General features: G+C 46.1%; 1 protein-coding gene across 1 annotated transcript; it reads left to right on the top strand.

Moving 5' to 3' along the window:
• Nucleotides 1-8,079: 8,079 nt before the first annotated feature.
• LOC130114651 (lysine-specific demethylase RSBN1L-like) lies at nt 8,080-24,970 on the top strand. Its single transcript, XM_056282512.1, has 8 exons — nt 8,080-8,554; nt 9,683-9,808; nt 10,000-10,688; nt 12,990-13,127; nt 13,244-13,386; nt 17,307-17,477; nt 17,624-17,735; nt 22,311-24,970. Exons 1-8 carry the CDS (start codon nt 8,080-8,082, stop codon nt 24,057-24,059), a joined length of 3,603 nt encoding a protein of 1,200 aa, XP_056138487.1. The 3' UTR covers nt 24,060-24,970.
• The last annotated feature ends 61 nt before the right edge of the window (nt 24,971-25,031 follow it).

The following is a 25,031-nucleotide window of genomic DNA, read 5'->3' as shown; positions in this document are numbered from 1 at the left end:
ACCAGAGCTTTCTGCCTGTTTTAATTTGTTATTATCTCTCGCCACTATTCTCTCTGCTGCTGCCGCCCCTATCCGCTCCATTCTGTGTGGCTCTGTGTCTGTCCGCCTACCGGTGGCAGTAACTTCAGTTGTCTCACTCTCCCAGTCCTCCTCATTCTGAGTCTTCCTCCCCATCTCCCGCTTTGTCTCATTTTTATCCTGCCACAGACTGCTGACATCTTCCTTCTCTATCCTCTCACTGATGTTGTCATCAATCTCCCTCCCCTCTTCACTCTCTGTCTCATGGGTTTGACCTCTCTCAAAGTGTTTTGTTCTGTTTGTATCTTTCTTAGTCGCTGTATCTTTCCCTCTGCTCTCCTCTTTGCCAGAAACCTTTTCCCCCACCTTATCCTGTGTTTGGCCCTTTTCCACACCAGCTTGTACACTGGCCTCCCATAACCTATTTTTTCCCTTTGTCCCTTCCATCCCTCTATGATTATCATCTGTATTTTCCTCTTCATCTGTATTTCTTTCATTCTCATTTTCATCTTTAGCAAGTTTATCTCCCTGTCTACCTGTTTCAAATTTCTGCCTTGGCTTTACATCTGAAATTGTTTTTCGCTCTAAGTCAGGGTCCTTAACCGCTGTAACTCTAAATGTTCCCCACTTTTCTCTCATATCCTTTTGATTCTCATATTGTCTCTCAGGATCTCTCTCTTTCACCCAGTTCCTCTCACCCTCATGCTTTTCCTTACCCTCTTTCTTTTCTTCACTCTCTCTTCCCCTCGGTCCTCCACTCTCTCTCTCCTTCTGGTTTGCTGTACAGTCTGCACAAGTCCTCCTCAGTTGATCCACATTGTCCTTTAGCCTCTGCACTTCTTTCACAATCTTCTCCAGCTCTCTGAGTTGTTTTGGCAAATGGATGGAGAGCGGTGGCAGAACGATTCGGTAGGGGCACGTGTCGCCCTCCTGCCCCCGTCCACAAGGTCCCACAGGTTGCAGAATGGCAGAACATGGCCCGGTGCCCTTGCCCCAGTGGATAGCTACCTCGCCAGGGTTTGCTGTGATCGTGGGCAGGTTGGAGAAGGCTAACAGGGTCCCATATATGCACAGTGCTGCCAGCCTCATCGTGTCCCAGGTCCAAGAATACGATAAGTGGAAGGGGAGAGAGAAACTGGGTGTGGAGGGGAATCCAAAGACCCACCTCTGTTTGTGAGAATCTGGATGAGCAAGAGGAGGAGGTATAGTGGGAGGATGGGAGGGAGGGAGATGAGAAGTGATGGACTTATTCTGCATGAGTGTTGTGTCTGCGTGGGGAGAGTTTAAGAGGGAGATGAAGGGGAAAGAAGCCAAGAGCACAAGGGGTAGATTTTGAATGGATCTATTTCTTCATAAACAGTGTCCATATGAGAAATCAGAGCAGAGATAAGGAGAGCATATGGAAATAGTAAAATCAGTCGCTTGAGAATACACACAAGGGTTAAAAATTGTATTTCTAAATCAGCCTTAAAACCCATGAAGAGAAAGCCTTAAAATGTGCACACTATTAAGGCTTATTTTAATCCTATTATTATGCTCCAAATTGTCCTCATTGTAATCAAAACACTTAATAAGGACCATTTGTAATGCATTCTCAATCCATGTTGTAATAATAAGCGCACGTTTTCTCTTCATGTATATCATTGCCTCCAATTTGCATGTGTGTGACAGTTGCTCTGGCAAGCATGTCCCTCACTTCCTGCTCACGAGAGCCACAAACATGTGAGTGACAGATGCGACAGGTCAAAGTATGCATTTGAAGCTCATTATTAGCTGCGGGTCTGCAGCCAAGGGCTTTCGAAGGGATTTGTGGGGATGTATTTCAAAGTGTTGTGGTCTAATTTGACTTCTGAGTAATGTATTTCAGCAACTTGAAGACTGTCTTGATCCCTGTGGATTGATGGATGCAAATGAAGTGCCAGGTTAGAGACAGATTTAGGTTTTGTTTTGTTTTGTTACTTATTTACTATAGTCCGATGGATTGTCGGCAAGAACAGAAATATTAGCAAAGCACAAAGTGGAAACTGGCCGTTCATTGAAGGGACCACCGTACTAACTGTAGATAAAGAAAGAGCGTTTTCAGAGAAGAAGTCCCCACTTGCTTCTGAATAACAGACATTTTTTCAGACTGTGGGGACGATTCGGTTCCTTAAGACCAGAATAATAGATTTCATGCTGGACCATATCATGTGATGACTGGTTCTCCTCCTCTGTCGAATGACTCAGAAATGGATATAGTATCTCAACAGTTATTCCGCCACCTGAAAGTGCCTTGTTTAATTCCCGGTGAAACGTGACCCTTATGCACTTTCCTGCGTCTCCTCTGGCTGGCTCACGCCGGGGCCGTGTGGCGTTGGGGAGATTTCACAGCTGTCCTTTAACAACGACAAAGGAAGCCTTTTGTTTTACACCAGGGCGGTACCACGGTTACTGGTCGAAGGAAAAGGAGGAGTGTAAGGGACCGAGCAGGCCTGCAAGTTAGAAGTTAAGCTGCACTCATCTGGAAAAACGGTGCCCTGTAAAATTACAAATTTGATTAAAAAAACACAAAAATGAACCGCTTCGTTTTAATCTCGTCTCAAAACTTTTCTTTTTATGAAAGATTTTACAAACGTTCGTTTTCATTTATTCATACTGTTTTTACTTTTACTCTTACTTATTTGGTCTTACTCTTACATTTGCCTTGTCTGGCTTTATGTGCTATATAAATAAAGTTATTATTACTGTTTTGGCCCTGTGTGACGGCCTGGCGGCCTGTCCAGGGTGTCTCCCTGCCTGCCGCCCAGTGACTGCTGGGATGGGCTCCAGCATCCCCGCCACCCAACTTTGTATATGTGGCTTGGATACTGACTGGATAATGTATTGTTATTGTTATTATTATGATTATTATTACTATAATACTTGCATCTCCAAGTTTAAGTCAAGTTCATTTAAAGAGCATGTTTAGAAACTGCAGAATATTGACCAGAGTGCTGTGCAGAGAGGTCAAGTATGCACGTGTAAGACATACAAAAGGAAGAAGACAATTAAAATAGAAACGGCCCAATCCCACAGCACATGCGATGAAGCCCCAGACCACGACACACAAGAGAGGACCAGTCGGTGGAAGCAACTGAATGAATGTCATTTTGAGCTTGGAAGAAAAGAGAAGAAGCTGTGCTTCAAATGAAGGCTGCTACAATTAGCAGGCTGCAGATCAGTTTGCCGCCATTCACTAGTTGGCGTTTTTCCCTCTCCCGGGACACGATTACACCTACGAGCTGGTTTGATATTTGACCGCTGTTGCGAGGACAAGGAGGAAAGCCAGTGCTTCGTATCCCCTCACATTTCACAGCCACTTCAAGACTCAGACACTCAGACCTGAAGATGCAGTGTGAGAGAAATGTTTACACTCTTAAGAGACTTCTGCCTGAACGCTCGGCCGTGTTGATTTACTATCGTAGTGTCACATCATCTATAACCACGGGAGGTTGGGCCCTGAACAGCACCCTTAAAACGCTGATCTATGGCCGCCGCCTCGGGAAGAACTCCAACCTTGAAATGATTTACGGCCGGTTGCAGACAGGGCTGATTGCCGCTGGCACAGGACGGATGTCTGAGGATCCATTATGCCCATTAATACCCTCGCCCCTGGCTGTACCCATTTATGGGCAACATTTGTTTTCTCCTCGGTGTGCCCTCTTAGGAAACAGTGTTTTGAATTCCCCCCAGTAGGCTGGCTGAGCCCGCTCTCTGTCCTGGGTCGTGTAAACACTGTGGGTTTTCCCGTATGGACCAGAACAAACATGTGACCATGGGCTCGATACTGCTGCCTGGGCTTCCTGGCAGACTACTCCCTCCACTTAGGGCAGAGGAGCCATTGCCCTCGGTCACGTCTGGTCCGTGCACAAGTGTCCCATGTTTAGCTGAACTGGAGTGCAGCCCACAGCGGCTCATAGTGCAGCGCCGGTTCGTGTTCTGAGTTCAGTTCAGCTTGGTTCCTCGTGTATACCGATGTAGCGGTTAACCTGCAAAGTATAACCGTGCAGCGATACAGTGGCGTTATCCGTCACCTTCCTGCTTTATTATACTGTAGGGCAGTGGTCGACGGCTTGGTCTCGCTTCTAGTTTGTCCGTCTCTGTCCTCTCTTTGTCACATGCACACATGCACACGAACCGGTTCCGGTCAACAGCCTCATATACAGTAACTCATACATTCCTTTGCCACGTGTGGGGATGTTTTTCATTGGTCAATTGACAGATAGTGATTGTTAAAAATGAAGGGGAGAGGACCGAGTGTCCCTCACATCTGGGCTGGAATTTGGAGACAGAGCCAACACAAGATAACGTCAGGTCATTTCGTTTCAATTCCAAAAACCTGGCCTTCATTAAGACATCATCTGAAATCTTTATTCAAGAATCTGTGTCCTGATGAATGTTACGGAAAATATGCCTAAAACGGGGATGGGTTGCTCTGCTCTCTCACCTTGAGTTCTTTCCCCTCTTATACATTAAATCAGGGGGAGGCTGTACAGTGGGTGGATCTGTGTTGAAATTGTGAGTTTCCCAGTTGTGGGTAGAAGAGACGATGTTGACGGGCTGCAGCCTCACTAAGGTGTGGCCCAATTCATATCCTAAACACCTATTTTTGATACACTAGATTTTTCCTACTTTCCATTCCAACACCAAGACAATGATTATGCAGCGGATCTGGGCCAATAACACTAAAACCCTTGGTTAGCATCTTATGTCCTCATCAGAACCGTCAGGTTCGGGAGAAACTGATCCTCTTTGCTCGTGCACCCTCTGTGTAATGGTTTATACAGTCAGGCTGAGGAGGAACTAAAAATAACTCTACTTTTATTAGGTTGTTAATGGTGTCTTAGGCTCTCTCTATGGTAACAATCTCAATGTCAGTGCTTTGCACATACGCCCATGAAGAATTTAGTCCCACAGAAATAAACAACTTATTTTAGAGTAACCCACTGTCAGCACCGATGAAACAGTGTGTATACTACCTCTGCTGTTTCCTCGGCAGGTCAAGATTCCTACTTTACAGGCTGAAGAAACCCAAAGGAAAAGTTACCATGTAAAAAGGAGCACCACTCTAAGTGTTTAGCTGGGGAGATCATTAAAGACACGCCATCTCCCACATCTTTTCTGGATTTGTCTCTGCTGGTTTCATGTCTGCTGTCCCAGAGAAAGCGGCGCTCAACATCGGTGCATCACAAAGGGGGACAGCTTGCACATCCAAAATTCAGATTTTTATTTGCACAAGGACGAAATCGAATACACAAACGGGCTAAGAATTTGGATAAAATTAAACCAAATAATCAGTTGGGAGAAAAGCGCCAGGTGTCTGATCTCTGTGTGTTGGGTTGTGCAAGAGAAATGAGTCAGCTCTGGCTGACATCACCCAGCATTTATGGCTGTTTGGGTTTTTACAAGAGCCCCGAAACAGCTGTGTGGGGGATAACAGCGATGATGCGTTCCATGGCGCACGAGCGTTGTTGTCGTCGTCGCTCTGCTGACATCTAGTGGCCGTTTAAAGAAGCGCCGTTACACTGGAAGCGCAAAGACCAAGCAAAAGACCTTGACATCGAGATTGAACGAATGTGGGGAATGAAAACCACACCAAGACCAGTAGTGACAGGAGCCCTGGGACTTGTAATGAAAAAAAGGGGGGGGGTGGAGAGATACCCCCAACGGATCCCGCCGGGTAACATCAGAATACAAGAAGTACAGAAGCTGGCACTACTCGGAACATCTCATATCCTAAGAGAGGCACCACCCACCACGTAGACTTCTACCTCACTCTGACCCGAGGCCCAAGGACTGGACCCGCCCGCTTATTATGATGTATTATGGCATGACGTTAAAGGACATTTGTGTAATAATAATAATAATAATAATAATAGATTACATTTATATAGCGCTTTATCTTGGTACCCAAAGCGCTTCACAGTTAAGGGGGGAAAGCAAAATAAAGAGAACCAAGCATATTGGACAAAACACATTTACATAGACAAATTGCAGATAAAAAGCTCACATTTTGTATAAAATCCCAACCGCTGCATCATAAACTCTGAAATGTGAACCTGAAATGCTTGGGAGTACAAATTCTCAATTCATTGCAATGAATCACATTAGAATCGCCCATCATAATAATATGATTTGCATGACATCTAAAACCCATAGGATGGTCGGCATACGGTGCTCTCTTGTAATAACTGGGCTCTGTTAAGTAAATACCGAGGGGCCACAAGAAACCCGCCTGCTTTGGCTATGTTACCTTGCGTTGATAGTCCAGAAAGAGAGAGAGAGAGATCACTCAATCCAAACTTTGTTATGTCTCACTGCCTTACGTGAAATGGAAACGCAATAACCTGGGGACACATATTCCACAGGGGGGCCACATGTTCCACAGGGGGGCCACATATTTCACAGGGGGGACACATATTCCACAGGGGGGGACACATATTCCACAGGGGGGGACACATATTCCACAGGGGGGCCACATGTTCCACAGGGGGGGACACATATTCCACAGGGGGGGACACATTTTCCACAGGGGGGCCACATATTCCACAGGGGGGCCACATATTCCACAGGGGGGCCACTTATTCCACAGGGGGGCCACATGTTCCACAGGGGGGGACACATGTTCCACAGGGGGGACACATGTTCCACAGGGGGGGACACATATTCCACAGGGGGGGACACATGTTCCACAGGGGGGGACACATTTTCCACAGGGGGGCCACATATTCCACAGGGGGGACACATATTCCACAGGGGGGCCACTTATTCCACAGGGGAGCCCATGTTTCACAGGGGGGCCACATATTCCACAGGGGGGACACATATTCCACAGGGGGGACACATATTCCACAGGGGGGCCACATGTTCCACAGGGGGGGACACATGTTCCACAGGGGGAACACATGTTTCACAGGGGGGCCACATATTCCACAGGGGGGACACATATTCCACAGGGGGGCCACTTATTCCACAGGGGGGCCACATGTTCCACAGGGGGGGACACATGTTCCACAGGGGGGACACATGTTCCACAGGGGGGGACACATGTTCCACAGGGGGGGACACATATTCCACAGGGGGGGACACATTTTCCACAGGGGGGCCACATATTCCACAGGGGGGACACATATTCCACAGGGGGGCCACTTATTCCACAGGGGGGACACATGTTTCACAGGGGGGCCACATATTCCACAGGGGGGACACATATTCCACAGGGGGGACACATATTCCACAGGGGGGCCACATGTTCCACAGGGGGGGACACATGTTCCACAGGGGGAACACATGTTTCACAGGGGGGCCACATATTCCACAGGGGGGACACATATTCCACAGGGGGGCCACTTATTCCACAGGGGGGCCACATGTTCCACAGGGGGGGACACATGTTCCACAGGGGGGACACATATTCCACAGGGGGGACACATGTTTCACAGGGGGGGACACATATTCCACAGGGGGGACATATTTCACAGGGGGGACAAAATTTGACAGTGCGCACCGCGCATGGACGAACCAGAACACGGTGCTCTATTTCCGGGTTTGTGGTGCAACTTTATAAACGGGGTTGTGCGCATGTGTTACATCATTATCATTTATAGTATAATATTAATTACAGTTTTATACAAACGACACAATGCCATAATACTTGTAACGTTACACACAATCAAATATGCGACATACACAACAGCATAAATGACTACAAATCCTAAAGACAGCACGAGGTTTAGGATACGAGCAGCCTTGTCCTGGCCTGGCCTGGCTCGGCCTGGCTCGGTCTGGCAGGGGGGGGGGGTCCTGTGCGGCGGCGGCGGCTGTAAGGCATGTTCTGGGTTCGTTTATTAAAAAGAAGAAGAAGAAGCAGGACGGCTTCCTCTGCTGATATTTGTGTGTTATAAATATCATTTAGCTGCTACAGCGACCACCCATCCTGCGCACGGACACACCTGCGTGCTGGCCGACGTAAGAGCCGAAGCCCCGCCCCCGCCTGTCTCACGCACCACTTACGTACGGCCGTAAAAAATAGAAACTTCCAAGATGGCCGAGTCCGTGGACTCCATGCATTTCGCAGCAAACAGCAAAACAAATTCCCCCAAAGCTCTGATCCCCAAACGGCCGCCGGAGAGCCGGCCGCAGTCTTCCAGCGACACGTACTCTCCCCCCTCCAAGAAGGTCCGGATCGAGGAGAAGGGCTCGAAACACAAGAAACTGAACGGGGAGGTCTGCGCAGGGGAAAAACACAACGGGAAGCAGAGTTATGGAAGCCCAGCGAAATGGAGTTTCGGCCCGGCCAAGGCGAGCCACTCCGCCGCGCCGACCCCCGCCCGCAAAATCTTCAAGATCAGCAACTTCCTCGCCTCGCCGCCCAAGGCCAAGAAGGTGAAGGAGAAGCGGCCGAAGGAGAAGGACAAAGCCGTGCAAACCCACGGTTCCCCCGTGGCAATGGAGAAAGTCAGCTCTGCTAGCTGCCATACAAAGACGGAGAACGGTGACGTGAAAACGATACAGAGAGGTAACGCGGCACGGCGCGGCACAACACAACACACAGCACAACACACAGCACAACACAACACAACACAACACAACACAGCACAGCACAGCACAACACAACACAACACACAGCACAACACACAGCACAACACAACACAACACAACACAGCACAGCACAACACAGCACAACACAACACAACACAACACACAGCACAACACACAGCACAACACAACACAGCACAACACAACACAACACACAGCACAACACAACACAGCACACAGCATAGCACAGCACAACACACAGCACAACACAACACAACACACAGCACAACACAACACAGCACAACACAACACAACACACAGCACAACACAACACAGCACAACACAACACACAGCACAACACAACACAGCACACAGCATAGCACAGCACAACACACAGCACAACACAGCACAACACAACACAACACAACACACAGCACAACACAACACAGCACAACACAACACACAGCACAACACAACACAGCACAACACAACACAACACACAGCACAACACAACACAGCACAACACAACACACAGCACAACACAACACACGACACAACACAACACACAGCACAACACAGCACAACACAACACAACACACAGCACAACACAACACAGCACAACACAACACAACACACAGCACAACACAACACAACACAGCACAACAGCACAGCACAACACAACACACAGCACAACACAACACAGCACAACACAGCACACAGCATAGCACAGCACAACACAGCACAACACAACACACAACACAACACAACACACAGCACAACACAACACAACACACAGCACAACACAACACAGCACACAACAGCACAGCACAACACAGCACAACAGCATAACACAACACAACACAACTCAACTCTCCTTCTCTCTGGGGGAGAGAACCAACCCCGGCGTGGAGTTCCCCCGGGTTGCCACGGCGCTGCTGTTTGGACGCAGACCTGGTAGCAGGAGTTCTGGTGAATTATCACATTACGCCACGTTCCACAGGCCCCAATGTTCAGGCCGGGTGGTAATAACACACACGTGGAAATGTTTGCTCACCACCTCCACTCCAGTCAAATTCACACGTGTTCTGCCCATATTTACTGTCTTTAGATCCTCGCATTAAGGGTAAGGACAGAGATAAGAAGAAAGAGCTGGATAAGGAGTGGAAGAACTACAAATTACCACCTGTGAATGACATCAGCAGAGAAAATGGAGAAGCGGTTTCCCCACAGAAAGGTGTGGATAAGGTGTAACGCTAACGACCTGCATGGAAATATGAAGCTCATTATTCCTTTACTGTAACAATTACATTTCTCTCTTGGCAAGCATTTCATTTTGTGTTGTGCCTGTGTTTCACATGCTTTAGTTCATCAAGCTTTGCGCAACTGGTCATATATGTGTGTGAAATTCATCTCTCCCGTCTGCAGATTCAAAAGAAATACTCAAATCTGGTTCAGAAGAAGAGCTTCTACTGAAGAAACTGAAGAAGAAGAAGAAAAAGAAGCATAAAGATGGCGAGCGAGAGAAGGAGAGACATGGACGGCCCAAAATGTATCATCGGTCAAGTCAGACGGTGTGTTCAGGTGTAACTCTGGATCTGCCCGACTTCCTCAGTAAAATCAATGGGAGCAGCAGCAGCAGCAGCAACAACAGCAGCAGCAGCAGCAGCCTACCCCAAAATATAGCCTCACATCAGGACCACCAAAACTCCACCTTCACTGCCACAACCTCAGTGGTCAGGGAGAGGTTGGGCTTTGGCTCCCCGCTCAGCTGCATGCCATCATCTAGCTTGCCTGGTCTGGAGTTTGGCCATTTGATCCATGTTGAGCAGCAGGCTAACGGAGGGGCATCTGTGACACACGCTTACAGCGAACAGCTTTCCTGCCTGTCACCAGCCGAGATGCAGCGTTTTGCCCAGGAGTTTGTGACTTTGTCATTCAGTGAGGATCAGGCCAAGGCAGCGTGCTATGTGATGGGGATCATTCATGGAGCAGCTTCCTACCTCCCAGATTTCTTGGACTACTTCTCCACAAAGTTCCCCAATGCACCAGTGAAGATGGAGGTGCTTGGCAAAAAGGACATAGAGACGACAACCATGGCCAACTTCCATTCTCAGGTGAGAGCCTTGGAGTTAAATTAAACTCCCTGTGAACCAACTTTACTCTAGTGCCTTCTCATTACCTCAGAGAATTAAAACATTTCTGTTGCCCTCAATGTGTCCAAAGTTCAGCAAGGTGAGCACTGATGGGTTACATTAGTATTGTCTCTTCTCCAATCAGTTGGTGGATCAGATCTTCAGGGGTTATGCAATAGAAATTATTTTTAAGTCATTCAAATTTGGTGAAACCTTTAACTTGCCTCGAACTCACCCTTTTTGCTAACATGAGGCCAAAACATTTTCCTGAGGAAAAGCACTAGAATGATCCACTTCCAAAACTTCATACAAATCAAGTGGCTCAGGGGTGGCACCCCCCCCCCCCCAAATTTCATTACCTAATGAATTTTCTGTACTTCATAGGGATTTATTAAAGATACAACACCTTTTAAGCTCGTCTCCACCTACTACACAAATTTGAAAATCAATGAAAGCGGTGTGAGGGGAGTGGAGGGCATCGGGGGGGTGTGACTGAAAGGCTGGTCCGAGGGAGCTTTATACCACATTATTGGCTGGTCTCATTTGGCCATATTTCAAAGTGATCTTCAGAATTACTACACGGTTAGGTACACTGTTGGTGTAACTAAGCGATTCGTTAAAATTATTTTTTTTACTTGCATAGTTTATCAACCACAACACAGCTTTGACCCTCATTTCCCAGATGTAAGTGACAGTACAGACAAGATACCAGGGCTTTTGAAACAATGATCTTTATAAATACTTAACCTATATGTACAAAACTGCTTCACAAGAACAGTATTCGTGCAGCTAAGAGATTCGCTGCAAAAAGTCTTTTTTACATGCATAGATTTTCAGTTATGATACAAGTTTCACACTGTTCACCAGTTTCATTTTTTGGCATAAAATACAGCAAGGTTTTGGCAACCCCCCCCCCCTTCCAGATGCTAATCCTCATCTTAACCACATCAATCCTATATCTGAAATAAACCATCTCCAACTGAATGCCTAAATTTATCTCTTTAACTTTATGCCTAAATCGAACTGTCGAGCTGCCATATCCTGGCCAACATAGCGTGTTTTTAGAGCAGGGTGACATAATCGGACAGGTCACAAATTGTGGTAAAACACAGGATACTTTTCAAATCAGTAAATTAGACTTTATTGGTTAAGATATATGTCAATCAAAGTGGCCATGTTGATATTCACAAGGGAAGGACAAATCTGTTCAAACAGGGTTGGGGTAAGCAAGAAGTTCATGAAAAGAGCTTGTAAATTTGGAAATGACCGATAACGGTCATCAATATTCTTTTTTTTTTTTGAATGAAATTACAAATAATGCATAACTCCATTAAAGTGTGTCATTTATTTATTTTCATTTTTTGATGGTTTCAGATTTTCCTGATTGTTTCTGCTTGTCTTGATTACAGAGACACATGGCATGGCAGATTGACCTTTCTTCTGACATCATTTAAGTTCTCTGACTTCACTGTGATTTGAAAAATAAACAGTTGTTACGCCTGGCACAACATCCCAACTAACAAAAATAATTTGACCATTTAGAGCTTGCAAAAGCAGTGCGTAAACTACTGAAAATGTTTATTCTCGAAGTCATTTTAGAAACTAGGCCTACAACTTAAATTTGGACTTGGTCAGAAAACCCTTTCATAAAGAAACATGGGTTTGATGGGGCAGGTGTTCTTATAGATTTTTCCTATTTTATTCATAATCTCCCTCACCATGAGAGTTGTACATGGTAGCCTAGCAGCTATGTTTCACCCTAGGAGACGGAACTGATGGCGGTAAATCTCACCTTCAGGTCAACACTTTGTCTTGCTTAAGTGGAGGGGTTACATTAGGTTGGATGTTAAGTGGCCTGAGCCAAGTCAACCCTTGATAAGCCATGGGGGGGGGGGTCTAGTTTTGGAATTTTCCTCATTGAGACAGCAAGAAGGCTGAGGGACCACAGGATATCAGAAAAACAGAAGGAAAAAAAAAAGATTTGATATAGGCCAGAAGGGATGCGTTCCAGAGGCTGGAGTCGTACCCACGACGCTGGCATTTGTTAGTGGAGCTTCTTGGCAAATTGTTTTTGTTTGATTATATGATAGGCAGCAGGATGTTTTTCTGAGGTTGTCCTGCATGTTTAATGGAGCTGCTCTACGAAGCGGGAAATGTATACACCAAAGTGCTCCACTTGTGTATAATGCAGGCTTGATTGTAATATTGCAGTGCTAAAGTTTGATAAAATATCTACTGCTGGGCAAGGGTGTGAGCAGTCTCCTCCATGTTCCCTCATTGCAGGTGAAGCGGACGTATTCTCAGGGTACATACCGCGCCGGGGCCATGCGGCAGGTCAGCCTGGTCGGAGCTGTGGACGAAGAAGTTGGGGACTACTTCCCCGAGTTCATCAGCATGCTAGAGAAATCTCCCTTTCTGGAGGTCAGTACAGCTTAGTGTTTGTGTCTATGGAAAGGATGGGTTAGCAGTTTGTACCTTCTTGTATGCTTGCATGTGTGTTGTCAACCTCCGTTTTTGACATTCTGTGTCTGTTGCAGCGGACTCTTCCATGGGGTATGTTCTCCAGCCTGCGGCTGCAGAGCCCCACTGAGAGTGACGATGGCCCCATCATGTGGGTCAGACCTGGAGAACAGATGATCCCCATGGCTGACATGCCAAAATCACCCTTCAAAAGGAAAAGGTTGGTAAAGTTGCCAAGTGGCTGACATGCCAAACATTCGGGCAAATGGAGCATGTCGCTTTGCGAAATGCTCCACAACCATACAAGCACCAACAGAAACGGTACTGTAATTTACCGTCAGTGACAGATTGTGTTTATACACAAACCTTTTGTTGCGTGAGAAGGCAGCAGAGCAGATAGTAATTACTATGGTTCTCCATGAGTGAGCAGCAGGCAACTCAGAAAAGTTTCGCTCCAGGGACTTACCTTGGTGGTAGCCTATGGCCATACTGGCAGTTGCTGAGCTGTAGCCCTAAATTGGCAGCATTACCCACCATATGAGTGCATGTGCCTTCTTTCAGAGTGGACATCTTATCAGCCTAACACAAATCTTAAAGTGTGTAAACGGCTGTTTTGTGTGTGGCTCCAAGGCTAACTTCTACCCATGTCACTGTAGACTGTAGCTAGCCTGTAGCATGTTATCCCTGGAGCTATGCACATGTGCTGCTAACAGTGGTTCCTTCTCCAGTTTTGCAATATGTGCCCCAGCAGTGAGGATGCGTGATTGAGCCTGAAGCTTTACAAAGGACAATTTTGTCCTTGCATCATATTTTTAAAGCTATTTCGAAGATTTTATTCATGCAAAACTAGTTCCACCTGAAAGGGAATTTGAATGTCAGTGATCTGAATTTGTAATGTTGAAACACATATTGCATTAGAGAATACTTTTGAAATGCAAAATCTAAATTTATATTTCACACTTCCAAGTGTAATGGTTTGAAGTTGAATTTGGTTTTCATTGCATTCACATAAAATTTAATCCTGAAATAAATATTCAATTTAATTTCCCCTTGAAAATTCAGTTCTCTTTCCCAGTTCAAATTAGGTTTTACTCTGACACCAATCTGGGGACTCAATAAAAAGCGAGTGTACAATCATTTGTTACTTGTGTTTAAGAAATGTATATAGGTAAAAAATATTAACAATTTGCAAAAATCTAACCCTGTATAGATTCAGCTAATTAAAAGAATCAGGGGTTTGCAGATGCATTCACTTTCCACTTATGATTTCTTGGCTGGTACGGCCGGTGGTACGACCATGCTTGAGTGACTGAACAAGTTGGAGTGACTGAGAGAACACATTATACCAGCGGTGTATGCAGGTTTTCATTCCAGTCCAACTCCACACCAGGTGATTTCAATGATACATTCTTCCTTTTTGGCTGAAGGGTTGCTAATCAGTGAAATCAGCTGGTGTGGAGTCCGGCTGCAATGAGAACCTGCATACACATGGCTCTCCATGGCACATGGTTAGCCACCCCTGCATTATACGATTGGACTGCAGGACCAGGGGACCAACGACGTCAATGAAGTTACATGATTGCTTGGCAGATAGATATCGTACACTAATGAACAATATATTGCCGCTAGTGCAACGCTAAGGATGGAATATTTTGCTGCTCTTTCCACATCTGCTAACACACTGTAACAGTCCAGCATGGAACAGAGTAGGAGAGAAAACAGCATGTGCCGAGAGGCATGAGGGAGAGCGCACAGTTGAAGCACCCCAAGTAACGATCACTCTTGACAAAACACTAAACACAAAGTGAGTCTTAGAAAAATGCGAGACGGGCGTCTGGGTAGCGTAGCGATCTATTCCGTTGCCTACCAACACGGGGATTTCTGGTTCGAATCCCCATGTTACCTCCGGCTTAGTCGGTTGTCTCCACAGACACAATTGGCCGTGTGGGTATGTGTCCTGGTCACTACACTACCGCCTCCTCTGGTCGGTCGGGGCGCCTGTTCAGGGGTAGGAGGAACTGGGGGGAATAGCATGATCCTCCCACGTGCTACGTCCCCCTGGTGAAACTCCTCACTGTCAGGTGAAAAGAAGCAACTGGTGACTCCACATGTATGGGAGGAGAAATGTGGTAGTCAGCAGCCCTCCCCAGATGGGCAGAGGGGGTGGAGCAGAGACCGGGACGGCTCGGAAAATAGGGCCAAGTACAACTGGGGAGAAAAGGGGCAGGGCGGGGGGGGGGCAAAAAGATACATCTGCAGATAGAAACAGTTGAAAGAGGAGAGGGAGTTAACATAATTAGAATAGTTATAATTACAATTAAATGAAGATATTGTTCTTACAACTGCATTTATAGCCTTTTTTATTTGAACATAACCATGTCATGCGATATGCTACTTCAGTACACTTTAACAAATATTACTGGGACCACTACAGAAAATTGCAGATGAACATTTAATATCCAGGAATTCACAAGATAGATACTACTAATGACTACCCCTGCAACAAACTGACTACCCCTGCAACAAACTGACTACCCCTGGAACAAACTGACTGCCCCTGCAACAAACTGACTACCCCTGCAACAAACTGACTACCCCTGCAACAAACTGACTGCCCCTGCAACAAACTGACTGCCCCTGCAACAAACTGACTGCCCCTGCAACAAACTGGCCACAAGTTTGAACATTGACCATAAAGGGTCCCGCCCTATACTAGGTTTTGACCGAGTCATGTTTTTGCACAGTAAAGCTTACTTAACATGTCGACAGTATGACTTGTTTCATGAGCCACATGTCACTCTGTGTATTTGTGAATTCTGTCCATTATTTTTCTGCCAATAAGGGAAATCAAAACATTGCATTAGTGGGCAAGTAGTGTTGAGCTCCAGCAGGTGCGCATGTGCACATGGAGGAGAAACGTGTTGCTTTGCCTTCACGTCAACAATCGGCAGCAAAAGTTACAAATAAAAATGGTTTAAATGGGGGAAATAATCTTGATGACTTGTAACAGAATCCAACCGTAACATTGGTATCGGCTCTTAAACGGCATAATGTGAAGTCAGTGGGGCCAACCTGAACCCTGTAACGGTCTCTGTTACAGGTGTATATTTACCTGTGACCTGGCGCTGGCTGCCACAGTTACCCACCATCTTCTGGTGTCTGCTATAAAGCCCTGTTCTACTTGCTCTTGCTTGCCTCACTTTTTTTTTCAGTGTTTGCACTCCAGTTTTTCTTTTATACTACCGCCTCCTAATCTACAGCACCAGTAGACTTGACATCTCAATTTCGAACGCACTTGGCAGTTACGGTGCATTGCTCTGCCGTGTCAGTTGCCTAAACTCGTTACCCTCTGCTACTTACTGACTCCTCTGTAAGCTGCTGTGGATAAAAGTATCTGCCAAATGAGTAAATATGGACAATCTGTTAAGTGTCAGTGGGGAGCAATGAGAAAAGAGAAAAGGTTAAATCCTATTTCATTAACATTGTCTCTCTCTCCACGGCGCTGGTGTGTTTATCAGAATGTTTGTGTCTTTTATGTACATGCTGCTGGAAAAGAAAGATCAAAATTCACAAATAGAAACTGAAATGCAAACACCGTGTGGTTCATGAAACTGTCTGTGCATAAGTGGCAGTGTGAATCGATTGACAGTGTTTGTTTTGAAGGACCAGTCCACTCTTTCATCCCATGTTATCAGAGTGAAAAACAAGTGCCATGTGGTTCACTTAAAATGTTTGTATCAATCACAAATGTGTTTGGGTGACAAAAATGAAAAAAAAATAATATAGAATTTATATTTTTAATTTTGGAATTATTGTTTTAAATTGATTGCAGTGAAGATCAAATTAGATTTTAGACTACCGTATCCCATTTCAAATTTGTAAATACAAATTCATGCTTTGCACAATAAGAGTTTTGAATTCAATTCTTCAGTGCCAGCACTATAAGTTCTAACTATTGCAATTCAGTCTTAGGTGGCATAAATTTCCGCCTAAAATGTTGGTTGAGCTTCAGTTGAAAATCTGAAATCCTACCTTTTCAGAGCCTCATTTTACCCTCTGAAACACTGTTGGCTGTTCTCTGCACAGCCTTGTGCTCATCAAGTTCATGAATGCTGTATTCCTGTGTTAACTGCTGTATAGCAGATCTACCAACGAGATCAAGAACCTCCAGTACTTACCCAGAGCCAGCGAGCCCAGGGAGATGCTGTTTGAAGACCGGACGAGAGCCCACGCTGACCACATCGGTCAGGGGTTCGAGAGGCAAACCACTGCCGCTGTAGGTGTGCTAAAGGCTGTGCGCTACGGAGAAAGGTGAGTAGGCAACCACATCTGTCGCACACACACACACACACACACACACACATACACACGCGCACGCGCGCACACACACACACACACGGACACCTTAAACGTCTACATTTACATTGTGAATGGGGACTCTCTTTGTCACTTTACAGCAGTGACGCTCCTTCACGGATCACCAAAGACGTTGTGTGTTTCCACGCTGGAGATTTCCCAGATGTCGTCATGAGGTTACAGCTGGACCTCCATGAACCTCCGCTGTCACAGGTGGGTTTTGTGCACCGCACATAGAATACCCAAACAGTTCCAGTAGAAGGTGGTGATATGCTGCTTAAGGGTAAACACAATAGCAGGGATGTGATTGTTGTGGTAACTGCTGGAGTTCTGGCAGAGTAGACCTCAAATTGAGACCTATGTTATTCATGCAAATTCACAAGTAGGTTTTTTTTTTTTTTTTTTTTTGGAAAGAGGAGGGAGGAAGGTGTTGTGGTGGAGGCATGGACCAGCACCACTACTCGTTTGTTGAAGACCTGGCATGTTGGATTTGGATTAAACGACTCTGGTGTAGAGTTGCCACCCATTCTGTATTTTACATAATTGTTCCTTAATGAATAGCAAAATCTTGTGTTCCTTTATGAGTCAGTAGAGACAATATTTGTTCCTTATACGTATCTATACTTGGGTGACATATATGATTGGAGGAAGGTGGACACAGGTGGACTATATTTTACACAGGAGGTGCGATCTGAAAGGGATTGGAGACTGCAAGGTGGTGACGGGAGAGAATGTAGCTAGGCAGCATCGGATGGTGGTCTGTAGGATGACTTTGGAGATCAAGAAGAGGAAGAGAGTGAAGGCAGAGCCAAGGATCAAATAGTGGAAGTTGAAGAAGAAAGACTGTTGTGTGGAGTTCAGGCAGGAGCTAAGACAGGCACTGGGTGGTAGTGAAGAGTTGCCAGATGGCTGGACAACCACTGCAGAAATAGTGAGGGAGACAGCTAGGAAGGTACTTGGTGTGTCATCAGGACAGAGGAAGGAAGACAAGGAGACTTGGTGATGGAATGACAAAGTACAAGAAAGTATATAGAGGAAGAGGTTGGCAAAGAAGAAGTGTCATAGTCAGAGAGATGAAGAAAGTAGTCAGGAGTACAAGGAGATGCAGTGTAAAGTGAAGAGAGAGGTGGCAAAGGAAAAGGCATACGGTGAGTTGTATGAGAGGTTAGACACTAAGGAAGGAGAAAAGGACTTGTACCGATTGGCTAGACAGAGGGGCCAAGCTGGGAAGGATGTGTAGCAGGTCAGGGTGATGAAGGATAGAGATGGAAATGTGCTGACTAGTGATGAGAGTGTGCTGAGAAGGTGGAAGGAATACTTTGAGGGGCTGATGAATGGAGAAAATGAGAGAGAGAGAAGGTTGGATGATGTGGGGATAGTGAACCAGGAAGTTCAGTGGATTAGCAAGGAGGAAGTGAGGGCAGCTATGAAGAGGATGAAGAGTGGAAAGGCAGTTGGTCCTGATGACATACCTGTGGAGGCATGGGGATGTTTAGGAGAGATGGCAGTGGAGTTTTTAACTAGATTGTTTAACATAATCTTGGAAAGTGAGAGGATGCCTGAGGAGTGGAGAAGAAGCATACTGGTACCGATCTTCAAGAACAAGGGCGATGTGCAGAACTGTAGCAACTACAGAGGTATAAAGTTGATCAGCCACAGCATGAAGATTTGGGAAAGAGTAATAGAAGCTAGGTTAAGAGGAGAGGTGATGATCAGCGAGCAGCAGTATGGTTTCATGCCACGAAAGAGCACCACAGATGTGATGTTTGCTTTGAGAATGTTGATGGAGAAGTATAGAGAAGGTCAGAAGGAGTTACACTGTGTCTTTGTAGATTTAGAGAAAGCTTATGACAGGGTGCCGAGAGAGGAGGTGTGGTATTGTATGAGGAAGTCAGGAGTTACAGAGAAGTATGTAGGAGTGGTGCAGGATATGTATGAGGGCAGTGTGACAGTGGTGAGGTGTGCGGTTGGAATGACAGATGGGTTCAAGGTGGAGGTCGGATTACATCAAGGATCGGCACTGAGCCCTTTCTTGTTTGCAATGGTGATGGACAAGATCAGGCAGGAGTCTCCATGGACTATGATGTTTGCGGATGACATTGTGATCTGAAGTGAGAGTAGGGTGCAGGTTGAGGAGAGGTGGAGGTATGCACTGGAGAAGAGGAATGAAAGTCAGTAGGAGCAAGATGGAATACCTATGCATAAACGAGAGGGAGGACAGCAGAATGGTGAGGATGCAAGGAGTAGAGGTGACAAAGGTGTATGAGTTTAAATACTTGGAGTCAACTGTCCAAAGTAACGGGGAGTGCAGAAGAGAGGTGAAGAAGAGAGTGCAGGTTGGGTGGAGTGGGTGGAGAAGAGTGTCAGGAGTGATTTGTGACAGAAGGGTACCAGCAAGCGTTAAAGGGAAGGTTTACAAGATGGTAGTGAGACCAGCTATGTTGTATGGTTTGGAGACAGTGGCACTGATGAAAAGACAGGAGGTGGAGGTGGAGGTGGCAGAGGTGAAGATGATAAGATTTCCATTGGGAGTGATGAAGAAGGACAGGATTAGGAACGAGTATATTAGCGGGACGGCTCAGGTTGGATGGTTTGGAAACAAAGCAAGAGAGGCAAGATTGAGATGGTTTGGACATGTGTGGAGGAGAGATGCTGGGTATACTGGGAGAAGGATGCTGAATATGGAGCTGCCAGTGAAGAAGAGAAGAGGAAGGTCAAAGAGGAGGTTTATGGATGTGGTGAGGGAGGACGTGCAGGTGGCTGGTGTGACAGAGGGAGATGCAGAGGACAGGAAGAGATGCAAACGGATGACCTGCTGTGGCGACCCCTAATGGGAGCAGCCGAAAGTAGTAGTAGTAGTAGTAGTAGTAGTAGTAGTAGTAGGGACAATATTTGTTCCGTATGTCCACACTTGAATAACAGATGTGAGAACACCACAATTAGGAGTCATAGTGAAACAATTTTTCTTCATAAACCATTACTAAAGAGTAATTTTCATTGTAAACAAATTAAATTGCCGACAGGCAGTGCTGATTTTTCCCTGTGTGTGTGTGTGTGCGTGTGTGTGTGTGTGTGTGTGTTGGCTGTTAGTTGTAATGCATACACTAATCATGCATGCTAGCGTTAGTGAAGCTGTTTGCAGCGTCACTACTAGCGACAGAAAGCAATGGGTTCTTTCTCCTCGGAAATGAAGGCGTTTACAGAAAGGTCATGTTGAATTGAGGGAAGAATATCAGTTTCTTGAGTGTGTCAGAGAGGATGCATTCAGGGCACATTGCAAAGTGTGCCATAGAGCATTTTCTGTTGTCCGCGGAGGTGTGTGTGATGTTAGGCAGCATGCCTCAGGAGAGGGACATGCTTGTAATATCAAGTGGCAGAATATCCAGGGTCAGTGAGAAGTTGCCCAATTTCTCATTCCTCATGCATCTCCGCAGTCTTGACATGGTAAAACACACCCCTGCCAATTATTTTACTTCTGTTTAGCAGATTACCTACGTCCTAGTTAGGGATTTCCATCCACAGGCGACTCCCCCTTCCAACCACATGTTGGAAGGGGGAGTCGCCTGCTATCCTGTCATGATTTGACCGACGGTAAAACGTTGCAGTAGCCTAATTCTGATTAAGAAGCCTAATCAGGATTTATATTTAAATGTTCAATATTTCATACATTATTATAATGATGACTATAACAAAATCAAGGGATACAGTTTATAAATGTAGTCACATTGGACAGTCCATGTTAAAAAGTATGAAATATTTTTAAAAGTTTTTGGGGGCACATTGATGATTTTCAGGTGTTTTCTCCATTGCCCAATAATATCCCTGATCATGTCCCTGATCATATACCTGATCATATACCTGGTCATGTCCCTGATCATGTCCCTGATCATATACCTGGTCATGTCCCTGATCATGTCCCTGATCATATACCTGATCATGTCCCTGATCATATACCTGATCATATACCTGGTCATGTCCCTGATCATATACCTGGTCATGTCCCTGATCATATACCTGGTCATGTCCCTGATCATATACCTGGTCATGTCCCTGATCATATACCTGGTCATGTCCCTGATCATATACCTGGTCATGTCCCTGATCATGTCCCTGATCATATACCTGATCATATACCTGGTCATGTCCCTGATCATGTCCCTGATCATATACCTGATCATGTCCCTGATCATATACCTGATCATATACCTGGTCATGTCCCTGATCATATACCTGGTCATGTCCCTGATCATATACCTGGTCATGTCCCTGATCATATCCCTGATCATGTCCCTGAGAAAGGACGGCACTTTTGAATTACTAGCACCATTGAAACTGGGTTTAAATGTAAGATTTTACCAATTTTTGGGGCAAGGCGGTGATGTAGTATGTTTTTGTTTACTGTTGAACGGTTGACTATTACCTTCAGCATGCTCTGCTTTTCTTAGGCCATTTCCTGTGGGCTACTTTTCTGCTTTCCTACATGCTGCCTTTCCCCAAAGGAACCATTATAGTTTTGTCTGTCTGCGTTGATCTGAGATCGGAATCATTATGGAGTGGTTGTGATTTCTGAAACAACACAGTGCCTGTTTGCGATCTACTTTTAGAGTAGCATCTAACCCAAAGCTGTATTCAAATCTAGCTCGCTTAGATATCTGATGCAAGTGTCCACATCGCTGCATCCCTTGCGCACGTAATTCTCACACTGAGACTTATATATGGATATTTCTTGGCCAGTCTTCCATGTTCAATAATAATTATTGACAATTCCGTGCTCTTCTCCCTCTGCAGTGTGTGCAGTGGATTGACGATGCCAAACTGAACCAACTGAGGAGGGAGGGGATTCGATACGCACGCATCCAGCTCTACCATGACGACATCTACTTTATTCCCAGGGGTGTGGTCCACCAGTTCAAAACTGTTGCTGCTGTTTGCAGCCTGGCCTGGCATATCCGCCTCAAACAGTACCACCAGCAAGAAGAGGAGGAGGAAGACAAGGAACAGATGGAGGAGAAGTGCACACCTGCACAGACACCACTTCAAATCAAAGAGGAGGAGGAAGAGGAGGACAAGAAGCAGGAGGTGAACGGGAGGAAAGCGCCCAACACACCCACCCAGACACCGACACAGCCGGAAGAGGAGGGGCAAGAGGAAGCGGAGGGCCCCTTCTCCCACAGGACAACGCAGAGCCGCGAGGAGGGAGGGCTGGTGTGGGAAGCTGGGGAGCAGAAAAAAGCCGAAGCCAAAGCCTCAGTGTCTCCTGAGTCCCCACCCTTGGTCAAGAAGGAGAGAGAGGGAGGTCCACTCACAGACATGCTGATGGAACCCAAGGTCGAGGAGGACAAGGCAGAAGAAGGCGACGGAGGGGGAGACGGCATCATTGGTCCTTGTCGGGCACAAGGCGAGGGGGTTGGGGAGGGAGTCACCCCTTGGAAGACCCCACAGCAGATAAAGAAGGAGAACGACATGGAGGCAGAGAGGCAGCCGAAAGAGGCTCCACCAGGTCCCGGCCTGAAAGAAAGGGAGAAGACAAGAGACAGCATATCGTTTGCTCAGATGCCGCTGCAACTAAAGAAGGAGAAGGAGAGAGGGAAGGGCAAAGACCGGGAGCGAGAGGAAAGGGAGAGGGGGAAGGAGCGGGAAAGGAAGGAAAAGGACAGGAGTAAAGAGAAGGAAAAAGACAAAAAGGAGCGGAGCAAAGACAAGGAGAGAGAAAAGGAGAGGATGAAAGAGAAGGAAAGAGCCAAGGCAGAGGGTTTTGCCCAGGCACACCCACCACCACACATGAGGAAAAAAGAGGAAGAGGATAGGATGAGAGAGTGCAACAGAGTCCCTCACACTTCTCCACCTGCTCAGAGGGAGGAGAAGGGGGCCAGGGAGTTGGACATGGCCATCAAGATGCAGCCTCATGTCCGTAGGGAGCGAGAGCATGATAAAGATAAAGACAGAGGCGGCCTACAGGTAGCCTCTCATGTGTGGCTGGAGAAAGAGGAGGCCAGAGAAACCAGCGGACACAAACAAAAGCCACCACACGGAAAGAAAGAGAAGAGCGGCCACAGGGAGGGCAAAGAGGGCAACGCTGCACCCTCGCACATGTCACAAGCAAAGCCGGGGAGGGAGGACAGCAAGGCAGGGACTCCCAAGCATGCTCACGTAAAGAAAGAAGGAAAACGGGATAAGGAGATCAGCAAAGAGGAGAGGAAGAAATTGAACCCGGCCCCAGGTTCCACTCCGCCCGAGCCCAAACCACCACGGACACTCATCACTTTTGATCTCTTTAAGCCAATGGATGCCCACCAAACTCTGTCCCACTCATTCACAGACAGTAGACCCAAGATTCACCATCACAGTGACTCTCGAGGCTCCTCCTCTAAGACCGGGTCTGACAGCCGGACAGTTTTGCCCTCCAAAGGACCAAAAGTCAAGGACACAGTGCAGGCGAAAGCCACAATGCCCATACAGGACACGCGGCCACACCACTCTGTGAAACAGCCCCTCAAAACACACACACCCCAAACTCAGAAAGACTTTTTGATATGAATGTTTAGGTGTCTCAAGTCCTCTTTCTACTGTACAACTTGCGCCAAGGCCATTTCCAAATAATTTGTAAAAAAGCATCCTACTTTCAGATACGAGCTGGTCTTTTTTTAATAAGGTTGTAACAGGTTTAAGGATGCATTCCATCATCTTAGCTTACACCACCACAGGCACTCCAGAGATGTGAAGACAGGATTGTGTTTTGACACGGCCTATGTGAGACTGTAAGCTAAGTAGCTCACTTCACGTTTGTTAGCGAATGTACGTAGGCTCAATATGAAATCTGTCATGTGACCCATGTGTCAGTGCCTGTGCACTACTTAGCTTCGCTCTTAAAGCACCTATTTTAGGTACTCGATTTTCCAATCTGAAAACAACCCACTTGACTCCAGTGTGAATTTTTCCGGTCCTTGTTTGGAATAAAACAGTAAGCATTGATGACCAAACAGAATCCTTTTTGCCATATTGTTGAATTTGGTTTGTAGGTCAACACTTCAACAGGAGAAAGTAGTTGTTTTCAGACTGGACTTTGTTTGACTCACACAGGGCTGTAAATGATACTCTATGTACCGAATCTGTACAGTATAGATGTATTGGCACCAATGTGAGAAACTGTAAACAGAAATTGCATATATTTTTTGTAAGACGAGTTTTATTTTCCATAGAACTTATTTATATCATTTACTGTCTGTTTTTATTTGAAACCAATGTATGTGAGAATTTAGTTGTAAATACATTTTATTTCCTAAGATAAGACTTGGTAGTGTGATTTATACTCTGAAGAAGAACCTCTCAATAAACGGTTCAGAACATTAACCCAGCCCCCTCGTTGTTTTTATCGGTGTTGGTGTCACTTTTCCATTCAGTGTTTATTGTTGGCTCCCCACGTGGTTGAGGTTTCCTTTTTACCGTGTCAGTTTGTCTTGAGTCAATGCCACAAGTTCGGCATTTGCATTTACATTGTGCTATATCATA

This window comes from Lampris incognitus, chromosome 6 (assembly GCF_029633865.1).
Source record: "Lampris incognitus isolate fLamInc1 chromosome 6, fLamInc1.hap2, whole genome shotgun sequence".
NCBI lineage: Eukaryota > Metazoa > Chordata > Actinopteri > Lampriformes > Lampridae > Lampris > Lampris incognitus.
This window is presented reverse-complemented; position numbering and strand designations above follow the sequence as displayed.